Genomic DNA, 11,819 nt, shown 5'->3' on the forward strand with positions numbered 1-11,819 from the left:
ATTTGACATAGATTACTTAGAGATCAGAACGAATAAAACATTATTTTCCATTCATGTTGACTTTAACAAAGTCTAAACATAAGTTTGAACTCCTGGTTCCCCATAGATGAGAGCTTAACCTGCAATGGCAGACAGCCCTCTTGTTCATTTTTATTAGTTCGGCAAACTTACCTAGGGTGGGAACTTGGTGCCATTCAGAAATGGATTGCCTTGACAGTTCTACTTAAATTTGGGCTGACGGTTTCTTGGCTTATATTTGTCCTTAAATTAAACTAATGAAAATTTTTTAATGATATTGACATGAAATTAGAGTTAACCTTTTTTCCTTTTAAATGTGCACCAAGTGAAATGAGAATGAACTCGCTGTGCTAATTGACATAGTAAATTGATTAATGCCTTTGTTTTGGATATTAAGATGAATTAATTTTGGAATCTTATATTATTGAAAGCTAAAATGGAAAGGTACAAGATCAAGGAGCCACATGCACACATTGATCTGTTCTATTACACATTTTTTCCATGTGTTTCATAAGCAATTATGGTGCTTAGATATTATTTACTGGCACATACTGTGCGTGAAGCTGTTGTCAGCTTACATGCCTTGGTACATATGCCATACAAATTCATGGTGAAATATGCATGCATATTTTCTTGCTTTCTGAGAATTAAAAGAAAAATTTCTTGGGGAGTCTATGTAGATGTCTGAGTTGTAAAGGAAGTTAATGATAGAGGTCCATGAAGCAGCTGATGCCTAAAAATCATGATATTAAGCTTATGAAAAATGTAGGAATATCAAGAATTGAGATATGTCATTGTCAGAAATGAACATATAAAAAACGGTCAGATGATAGCTTTGAGCTAGGTGTTGCCCTTCTTGCCTGGAGTTTCACTTTTTTCAGGGAGAGAGGAACCTCTAAGAGATTAAAGTTTAAATATCTTTCTTCTCTGCCTTCAAGGCATATATTCACTAATATATGTGAGTTATGGGAGAAAAAGTTCTGATTTTGGAAGTTTTATCATCTTTAAAAGTTCCACCAAAAATAAAAACTTTAGACTGTCCAATACAAATCCTAATAAAAAAATAAATTTCATACCTTTATTACATAGTAGGACTCTGGAGACTTCAAACTATTACCAGTATGAGTAACAAAAAATAATGTCATACTTTTACAAAATAGTAAAATACTAATGTAAAATTTTAATGAAACAATAGTAACAAAAAAAATCTATCAAAAAGAAATCGAATCATATTCTATTACCAGTACAAGTGGGTGAGGAGCCTTTTCTGCTTCCTCCTTTTAAATTTTATAACAAGTGGGTTGGGAATGTATCCGTCCTCTACTATTCCAAGTAGTATTAAGTTGAACTTCTCCTTATAGAGTTGGATACACCATTACTTCTTGACCCATGTATGAGTCATCTCATTAGTATATGTTGTATCGAAAACAGAAACTTCTCTTTGACAAGTCTTACATACATGAGTGATTATAAGGCCTTGTGGCTTAATTCAAGTTGTTATCTTTCTTCTCCTTTAACAGTGTCTATAGTTCAGCTTTGTTATCTCTGTTGGTGATAGCTTGCACTTGCTAAGAGGAGCAATCTTAATGTGGTTCAAAGATTACTCTCAAATTGAAATTAACAAATGAAACATAAATAATAGATTCTCAAGAAATGCCAAAATTTAGAACTTTTCAATTACTGGAGTGCACTATTCAAGAAGAGATAAAAAGAGAGTGTCACATTAAATAAGAGAAGGATGCTTAAAGTAAAAAAGGAAGATTTGTCAAGGAAATTATCAGACTATTTATGTTTCAAGGAGCCAAATAGGACAATTAGAAAGAAAACATCACAGAAAGTTAATACTGCTGAGAATAGGATTCTGAATCTGACATTTATGAATATGATATTAAAAAAAAAAGATTATGTTGATGGCAAGTTGTAAGTGGCAGTTTCTGTGATTAAGATGAAGACCAATAAGAAATCTTTAAAGAATATGAACTACATACATTGAGGAGAGATGAACAAATTCAACTTATAGGTGCCATGAGAACAACTAGGCCTAAGCTCTCCTTAGTTTTCTTTTTGAATGAGTAACCAACGCATACATATTGCCTTTAAGTTTGGATATTTGATGCAAGTAGTGTTTTTAGATTGTTTAATTATGGTAACTTGGTTTCCTAGTTCTGGAATCTAGTTATTTTAACTCTGTTATTGTTTCAGGTATGTTTTGGGAGCTGTGGAGACCTTCTTGGGTGCTGTGCCAGGTGCTGGATTCTTTAGAGGTAAACCACTATGATGGTTGTGGAAATTGGATTAAGCTTTTGCTTTGAAAAAAGCTTGTAGTATAGAAATTCAGTGGTCATACCACAGATCACCATATTGGATATGGGAGTTGACTGGTTAGATGCTAATCTAACCAGATCATCTGATAAGTTTGTCATGGAGAATTCATAGAAAAATGGCAGTTACATAGTAAGAAAAAATGGTTTTGAATATGAAAATGTACTTATTTGACATTTAGTAGGATGTCAACAACTTTGGAAGGTAGTGTAACTAAGGTAATGGCCAAAACATGCAAGATATGTGATTTTTTTTTCTTTCTGATACTTGATTGCTAAATTTTAAATAATATATGTATATTTGATTTTAGATTAGCATAAGAGCATCTTCTAAATACAATCAGCTTTAAAATACCAAACTCACCTTTAATGAATTACTGTCATATATTGGAAGTGATACTGTGATAGAATTATACTTCCAACAGCATTTATGCAGAAACTAGTATAGATGGAAAGTCAATTAGACTTTCAGCTGGCTATAACTGAAGGTATCACAAAGTAAAGGATCACTAAGCATAAAACCTTTTAGGGATATCAATTTTCAAATTTGTGGGCTCTTAGTTAGCACAAGAAGGTACTCTGTTTTTGCCATCCACGTGACTGTCCTTGACATTTTCAATGAGTAATTTATTGGATTTTTTTCAGCTGTTAGCATATCTGATGTTTAATAATATCATTGTTAGCTCTTTGCTCTTTGGAACTAATTTATAAATCTCCAATAAGTAATCTTTTGGGAGCTCTTGGTCCTCATGCTTTACATATCCTTGCTTAGTCAAGATCCACAATGTGTTAGTTTTTCCAGAATAATCACAGATTTTGAAATGTGGCAACTATGAAATGCTGGCAAGAAGTGTAGCTATGCCATCATGAAGTTTAATAGGCAGCCAAGTAATCTGAAGCCCTTGGGGCCCTCTATGATTTGGTGTTGGGTAGGTGCCTAGCTTCTAGAGCGTGTTTTGGCTTGGGCACCCACAATGATTGTCAAAACATTTAGATATAAATAATATAGAGGTCATTTGTTTAAACTTTAAACCATTTTTTTCTGTCTACCACCTTAAATAATTGTATCTTCATGTTTTAAATACAATGATTACCAATACACATGATAAGTTTTGCTAAGAATCATTCACATCTCCCATTCATTTGTATCTAATTCATTATGAGCCATTTGCTCAATAGTTGTCCTCACTTATTCTCCCTCTCGCATTTCCTACCACCTCTGCTTTTTTTCTTCACTGCTCTTGATGTCCACCAATCTAATGCTTACCTTCTTTCTTTCTCTTGCTTTTTTCTCTATCTTCCTTTTCCAACATGATGAGACCATTCAAGTTAGCACATGCTAGGATCAAGATTGGCCAAGCCCAGATGACAAGCTATCAGAGATTAATCACCTGTATGCTACATGTGTTGGTCAGATGTCAAAGGCTTAAATGGTGGCATATAAAGGATTGCCAAGGAGGTAATTTCAACTGTGTAAACTTGAACATCCTGTGCCAACATTCTATTTGTGTTAATAACCCCCTGCGGACCTTACCATGTTTGCCTCAGACAAAATGTATACTACACATGTATCCTACATGTCTAATAACCCCCTGCGGACCTTGCCATGTTTGCCTTAGACACATGTATACTACATGTGCTGGTCAGAAGTCAAAGGCTTAAATGGTGGCTTAAATGGATTGCCAAGGTGGTAATTTTAACTTGTGTAAACTTGAACATGTTGTGCCAACATGCTATTTGTTTTAATAACCCCCTGCGGAACACACCATGTTTGCCTTATCCAAAGGTCTTTTGATTTGTTTTTTGGGTTTCTAGAATTCATCTCAAGCCCTGATTTGATGGATACTTGTGTATTGGGCTGAACTTTTTTAATAGTGATGCCCCTCTGTTTGAGGTATATATATTTCTTTCTCTAGTTATCTATTGTTTCTCCTTTGTTCTAGGTTCTATTTTGTGTCAGCAGCAGGCCTATATAGGCACTTGGCATAGCATTAGCATGGCATGTGCCAATAGCCACTTCATGTGGATCCTTGATCTAACATACAACCTGATCATAGCTAACCAAGTCATTTGAAGGAGGCTAATGCATGGGCATATTTGATGGTATTTTGAACTTTTTTTGGTTTTCAAAACAGATATGTCCTTGAATGTCATTGATAAAGATGTTTTGACATTTAGAGGGTGCACATGAAATTGCTTCTTTTTATAATAAAACAATATTGCTTGGGGAAGTGCATTTAGTGAAGAAAAGGGATTGAGAGTGTTTTTTTATGGATCAGTTTTCGTGAACTATGAGAAGCTCCAATAACAATTCAAGAGATGCTTTGATTGGGTTTTTAGTCATGTTTTAATATTTAACTAGGATCTTGAATTATGTTATGTACTTGAAAATCATTGATAAATATACTTAATTGTCTGCATAGTCTTGTTAAATTGTTTTTTGGGTTGTCCCCTCTTTTTTTTTCAGAGTCTGTGACAGTCGTCAGCAATACCACAGCAGCTAATGGCACAATATCTGAGGTAGTAACAACTGTATCTACTCCAAGCTTGCATGACCTGCAAGTTTATGGAGTTATTGTGGTTATCCTTCTCTGCTTCATCGTATTTGGTGGTGTCAAGATTATAAATAGGGTAGCACCGGCTTTCTTGATTCCTGTCCTTTTTTCACTTTTCTGCATATTTGTTGGAACCTTCGCAGCTCCAAGGAGTAATGCTTCAAGTAAGATCCCTTTATTAAATACTTCTTTATGCATATGGTTATCTTAGTTACTACTTCAAAGTTCAGTCTTTTTCAGACTTCACTTTGCATGAAGTGATGTACATGAACTTGCAATTCTTTTATGGTATCTCATGCCTATGTTGCTCTCTTTGGAATTGGGCACAGGTGGCATAACAGGGTTAAGATCACAAACATTGAAAGACAATTGGAGTTCTGCTTATCAGCGTACTACAAATGCTGGAATACCTGAACCAGATGGACCTGTCTATTGGAGCTTCAAGTAAGCCTTTACTGCATATATATGTTCGGTTTTTTTCTAAGTTTGCAGAGGTTTTATTAGTGAAATGTTAAATCAGGTGACGCCATAATTTATTCAATTTTAAAATGTTAGATATTAGATTTACTAGTTGATTTTGTTTACTTTGGGGAAATGTGACTGTAACAAATGTTGATATACATCTTGGCATGTAACTATGACGCCTTCTAATTCCTTGATATATATTATAGTTTTAACTTTTTTCGTATAGGCATTCTGAAATTCTCTATCCTTTTTGTAGTGCATTGGTAGGCCTATTTTTTCCAGCTGTAACAGGAATTATGGCTGGCTCAAATCGATCTGCATCGTTGAAGGATACACAGCGTTCTATACCAGTTGGAACATTGGCTGCAACACTTACCACCTCCTTTTTATATTTGATATCAGTATTACTCTTTGGATCATTGGCCACTAGAGAAGAGCTACTGACAAACCGGTACCACATTTTTCCTAGTGCTGTTTTGGTCTTGAATGACAATATTTGACACAAAAACTATGAAGTTCTGTGGTCTTTTGCCTGTGTATCCACTTTTCATTTGATCTGAAATTTATGTGAACCTTAGTTTGGCACCACCACCATTTCACCCTGCTAATTTTTTTTCAGAGCATTAGATTGGTGATGGATCAGGATTGGAACGATAACTTACATGGAATGCCAGGGTGATGGTTAGGATCTTATATATGATGCATATATGATATAAGTCATTATGATGTACCTAATTATAAATATAGATTTGCTGTTGGGAGAAACAGCTATTGTAGAATATTCTGATGATTGGTAGGTATATGCTGTTCTACTGACTGTTGATGAACTAAAGCATTACATAAATAGAGAGAAACAAGAGAAATATTGATGTATTTGTGATTAATTTTATCATAAATTTATCAACAATTCTTTCCATGCCAAAAACCTTTTTAGCATTTTATTAGGTTAAGATCGTTAGTTAAACATATGGGAGAAGATCTTTTTCTTGTAAGGAAAAACATCTAGAACTCTCAACACTTGTCTTATTAACTAAATTATTAATCCAATTGAATCTCTACAAAAAAAATGATTCTCAATCGTCAAACTACTCAAAGTAGTAACGAATATACCCTCTAAATGAGTATTGTTGTAGTTGCGCACATTTGGTCATGGACCACCTTGTATTCAATGGATCATAGGATTTTGGCTTTCTTCTCTGAAATCTTATATTTTAGTTGGTTTTTGTTGCATACCAATTTAACATTATGGTTTTGGCTAATGCTAATATGCCATTGGCTCTCTAACCTTTGAAGTTAAAAGCATATATCTGTTTGAAGTTACTTGTGTCTTATTTCTTTGCTTGAGTTTCTAATATGGAACTTTGTGCAGGCTTCTGACTGCAGAGATTGCTTGGCCTCTTCCAGCAATTATATATGTTGGGATTGTTCTCTCCACTTTAGGTGCAGCGCTTCAGAGTTTGACAGGTGCCCCACGCCTGCTTGCAGCAATAGCAAATGATGACATTCTCCCTGTTCTTAATTATTTCAAGGTCACAGAAGGGGGAGAACCTCATTTGGCAACGCTCTTTACAGCCTTTATTTGTATTTGCTGTGTTGTGATTGGGAACCTGGATCTGATCACACCTACTATAACTATGTTCTTCCTTCTATGTTATGCGGGAGTTAATTTGTCTTGCTTCCTTCTTGACCTACTTGATGCTCCTAGCTGGCGCCCTAGATGGAAGTTTCATCACTGGAGCCTCTCACTTCTTGGAGCATTGATGTGCATTGGTATGTTACATAAGTTCAGGATATTTCTTTATCATCTCTACCATCTGGCAAGCTAGATGTTGATACGTGTCCCAGGAATAAACTTGTATAAGCTATGCCAACTGTAGCATAATGGAAGTAGCTATGTTAGATCAAGTTATAGTGTACAGAAAGAAGTAGGCAAGTTTAGGGCCACTAGTACTGCTGGTTGGCCATAGAATCACGGAAAAGCAATGTGGAAAATTTTCTTGTGGATATGACAAGATAAAAATGTGACAAATATTTTAGGATTGTGATGGAAATCTTTGGATGGTAATTATGTCATTTATAAGATAGCAGTTTGTTTTTTTTGTTAGCTGCAGTATTATATGGAAGTGAACTGATAATTTAGTTATAGACACATTTCCAAGCATCTGGTTTGTCATAACAAGAGATACTTGGCATGTAGAAACTAGTAATAGCCAAATACCCTTTAGAGGTTTCAAGTATGTGTTATAGAAAATTGGTGGCATGATTTACAATGATGGTTCATGATAGTGCTTACTCATCATCAAGTATTATCTTCCTCAACTAACCGGTGACCTGCTACCGCTTCCGAGTTATTAAGATTTGCTTGATCTTAAGGACTTGACCATTTAAAGCCTCCTCTTAGATCTATTTAATATGCCATTTCTCATTATGTGACCAGTTAAATGTTATAGTTATGCACCTAAAAACATTTTATTGATTTCTAACCAAGACTGCTTTCAATTGAATGGCTATAGCAACTGTACTATAATGATGTTGATGTTGGAATAATTACTTTAAATTAATAAAAATCAGGTTAGTACGTAGATCTCATTTTATTTTCATAATCTATGAGTTGGCTTATGGTTTGTTTAAGAATGATTATGGTTGTGTGCTGCTTAGGTAAAAAAGGTAGGTTGTCTTCTTGCTTAGGCAACTTTGAGTCAAAAATAGCCAATATGCTTTTGGAGATTTTTATGGTGCAAGAAGGGTAGCACGGTTTCTTGTTTTCGAATTTCAGCTAAAAATGAGCTTTAGCAGGATAGACATGCAAAATGTTACAAGCTCCAGGTTATTGTGCCAATGATTATATTAATGGTAGCATGGCAAGGCATAAAATCAGGATAAAATGATAATATGTATCAGAAGAGTTACTAAGAAAAGGAAGACAGGATCCAAAGTGTGAAAATTGTAATGACTGAGATCCAAGAGCAATTGATGATGACAATCCATAAGTTGACTATAGATTGTCTAAGATTGATCGGTGATTTATTATGGATCAATTAACTGGTTGAAGCATTTGTTTTCTTGCGTTCGTGGCATACTTGAAATAAAATATTAGAGTATTTTATATAAGCTTATATATGACCATTGATATCGTCTGATGTTTCCTTCAATTGTTTGTTTGTGTTTCAAACACTGAAGTACATATTTTCTTCATCAGGTTGTAAGCTGTTGTGTGAACGTATCATTACACTATGAAACAAGAATTTGCCACAAAGAGAACTTAAGTCATATTAATGGTCTGATTTGAATGGTTAAACATTAATAATGTCAGAATACATTTGACAAATTTTTAAAATGGTAATAGTAAAACAAATACTTTTAGCTAAATCCTGGGATAGAATCCTGCCTGCACAACTTACCGTATGAAAAAAAAAAAAAAACACTACATGGCAAGTAGCATTAAGTAAAAAATGTATAGATTCCTTAGCTGTTTCTTTCTTCATGCAGTAACTTTTTCTTGGGGATATTAAAAGAACCAATAAAAATATAAAATCTATGTCTTTTAAAGTTGGAAAGTTGAAAAGTAGGATATGCATGGATGAATTATTTTTGTCCAATAAACTGATTCGTATCTAAGATTTTTTTTATTTATCCAGTGATCATGTTCCTTATCTCCTGGTCATTCACTGTGGTGTCTCTGGCCCTTGCTAGCCTCATTTATTATTATGTGAGCATAAAAGGGAAAGCTGGAGATTGGGGAGATGGATTCAAGAGTGCCTATTTTCAACTGGCCCTTCGCAGTCTTCGATCACTGGGAGGTATGCCTACATGTTATTCTGCTTTCATGATGATTTGAGAAAAAATGTTCTTTCACTGATTGCTCAGTGCACCATGAAATGGTATTATATAGCAATGACAGTACTTAGTGTGTGTACCATTAACATCAGCGTCAAATACTGCATTCTGAATTTGTGAAGTATACCATAATAAAAGTTATCTTTAGATGGAGGGAATGTGTCCTTTGAGGGATCAACCCAACAACCTCTCTCACTCAATCTGTAATTACAATAAAAGAGAGTTTAAAGTACATCTCCAGAGAGATAAGACCCTGGAAAAGATAAGCAAGATAATTGGACTAAGAAATTTTTCTGTTCACTATTGTATGGTTCAGAGGAATGTGTCTGAAGATTTGACCCTGCACTGTACAATGGCAATACAGCACATCTGCAGCATGTTAAAATGTATAATTTCATAATCATTCATCTGATTTGTTTAACCTTCAAGTTTATTGTCAACTATCAATTTACAAATATGTCACATGCTCCATTCATTCACGAGAGATATGTTATCAATATCATCATTGCTTCATGAATGAGATTGTTTGCTACGTTTTCTGACCTTCTTATGTCCTCTGTATCTATGTGCCATTTTTGCAAATATACAAAGGCCTCGGGAAGCACAAACTTGCAAATGATAGTTGTCTACATAACTTGGTCTGGTTGAAACTAACCAAAGATATTACAACATTTCTCTTCATAGTGACACCATGTTTTCACCTGTTCTGTCACGGAAACTGAATTGCCAAATTTTGCATGAAACATGCCATTTTTTATCACAACTGTCTCTGAATTTCATATTGTGATATTGGCAACTTGATGCCCTCCTTGTATTTATCTATTAAAGAATTGTCAAGTCTCCACTTACCATAAAATGCATGAATTTGTTTACGAGTCTTCTTAGAATTTATCTTTATTACATGATTAACTTATTATGTTTGTCTTATCTTGAAGCAAACCAGGTACACCCTAAAAACTGGTACCCTATTCCCCTCATCTTCTGTCGGCCATGGGGAAAGCTGCCAGAAAATGTTCCATGTCATCCAAAGCTTGCAGATTTTGCTAATTGCATGAAGAAGAAAGGTCGCGGGATGTCGATCTTTGTCTCGATTATCGATGGTGACTATCATGAATTAGCTGAGGATGCAAAGACAGCTTGTCGTCAGATGAGCACTTACATAGACTACAAGCGCTGTGAAGGAGTAGCTGAGATCATAGTTGCTCCCACAATGTCTGATGGGTTTCGTGGTATTGTCCAGACAATGGGGCTAGGCAACCTTAAGCCCAATATTGTGGTTATGCGATATCCTGAGATTTGGCGTCGTGAAAACCTCACCCAGATTCCATCCACCTTTGTCAGCATTATCAATGATTGCATTATTGCCAACAAGGCAGTCGTGATTGTCAAGGGCCTTGATGAATGGCCCGGCGAATATCAGAGACAATACGGAACAATTGACCTATACTGGATTGTGAGAGATGGGGGCCTTATGCTTCTCCTATCTCAGCTCCTTCTAACAAAAGAGAGTTTTGAGAGCTGCAAGATTCAGGTGTTCTGCATTGCCGAAGAGGACACAGAGGCTGAAGAGCTGAAGGCTGATGTTAAGAAGTTCCTTTATGACCTCCGCATGCAGGCTGAGGTGATTGTTATAACAATGAAGTCATGGGAGGCACATGTTGACGCGGGGGACCAGCAGGATGAATCGGCGGAGGCATTCACGGGTGCACAACGTCGAATTGCTTCCTACCTAGCTGAGATGAAGGAGACTGCTAGGAATGAAGGGAAACCACTAATGGCCGATGGGAAGCCAGTGGTGGTGAATGAGCAGCAGGTTGACAAGTTCCTTTACACGACCCTGAAGTTGAACTCGACCATTCTGAGATACTCACGGATGTCTGCGGTCGTGCTTGTCAGCCTCCCACCACCACCTCTAAACCACCCAGCGTACTTTTACATGGAGTATATGGATCTCTTAGTTGAAAATGTGCCGAGGATGTTGATAGTTAGGGGGTATAGGAGAGATGTTGTCACTTTGTTTACGTAATTGTATACGTACCGACTTTTCTGGTCACACGACCTTGTTGTAATTGACTTATGCCTGTGGGTTGGTTTTGTTTACTCATCTGATATTTATTCTTTATAGTCATTTTTTGACCTGTTCAGGTGAGTCATCTGCTACTTGAATTGGTTGTGGTTTTTGGTGATACAACGACCTACGAAGGATAATAGCAGTTGGTTGTCAGTCTATGTTGAGATCAACAAAGCTGCTGTTCACCATATATAATATTAGCTATTGATGAGCCAAAAAACACGGCCTGTTGATAGTGGACGAATAAAACTCGTTTGTAGTGCGAAGTTAGGGTGGCTAATCATGAATTCTACACAACATACTCACTGTGGATGATTAGTGCAAAGATGATTCCACAGGTGTCAAGTGACCGACCTCCATTGGCTTATGTTCCCTATATATATATATATATATATATATACATATATATATATATATACATATACATATATATATATATATATATACATATACATATATATATATATATATATACATATATATATATATATACATATATATATACATACATACATATATACATACATACATACATATATATATATATATATA

The 11,819-nt window shown here is 35.4% G+C and overlaps 1 protein-coding gene across 5 annotated transcripts in view; it reads left to right on the plus strand.

Annotated features, from left to right (window-relative positions):
* LOC135676639 (cation-chloride cotransporter 1-like) overlaps nt 1-11,334 on the plus strand; it is a 28,382-nt gene extending 17,048 nt beyond the window's left edge. For 3 of the 5 annotated variants that reach the window (XM_065188038.1, XM_065188042.1, XM_065188043.1), the window contains 7 exons: nt 2,221-2,282; nt 4,807-5,058; nt 5,224-5,338; nt 5,616-5,810; nt 6,729-7,129; nt 8,998-9,159; nt 10,132-11,334. In XM_065188038.1, coding sequence (XP_065044110.1) covers nt 2,221-2,282; nt 4,807-5,058; nt 5,224-5,338; nt 5,616-5,810; nt 6,729-7,129; nt 8,998-9,159; nt 10,132-11,222 — 2,278 coding nt within the window. In that variant the 3' untranslated portion in view covers nt 11,223-11,334. Of the gene's footprint in view, nt 1-2,220; nt 2,283-3,668; nt 3,799-4,806; nt 5,059-5,223; nt 5,339-5,615; nt 5,811-6,728; nt 7,130-8,997; nt 9,160-10,131 lie in introns of all 5 variants that reach the window. The other 2 variants (XM_065188044.1, XM_065188039.1) reach the window with 2 other exon arrangements.
* Nucleotides 11,335-11,819: the final 485 nt, after the last annotated feature.

The sequence above is a fragment of the Musa acuminata genome, chromosome BXJ1-6 (genome assembly GCF_036884655.1).
Source record: "Musa acuminata AAA Group cultivar baxijiao chromosome BXJ1-6, Cavendish_Baxijiao_AAA, whole genome shotgun sequence".
NCBI lineage: Eukaryota > Viridiplantae > Streptophyta > Magnoliopsida > Zingiberales > Musaceae > Musa > Musa acuminata.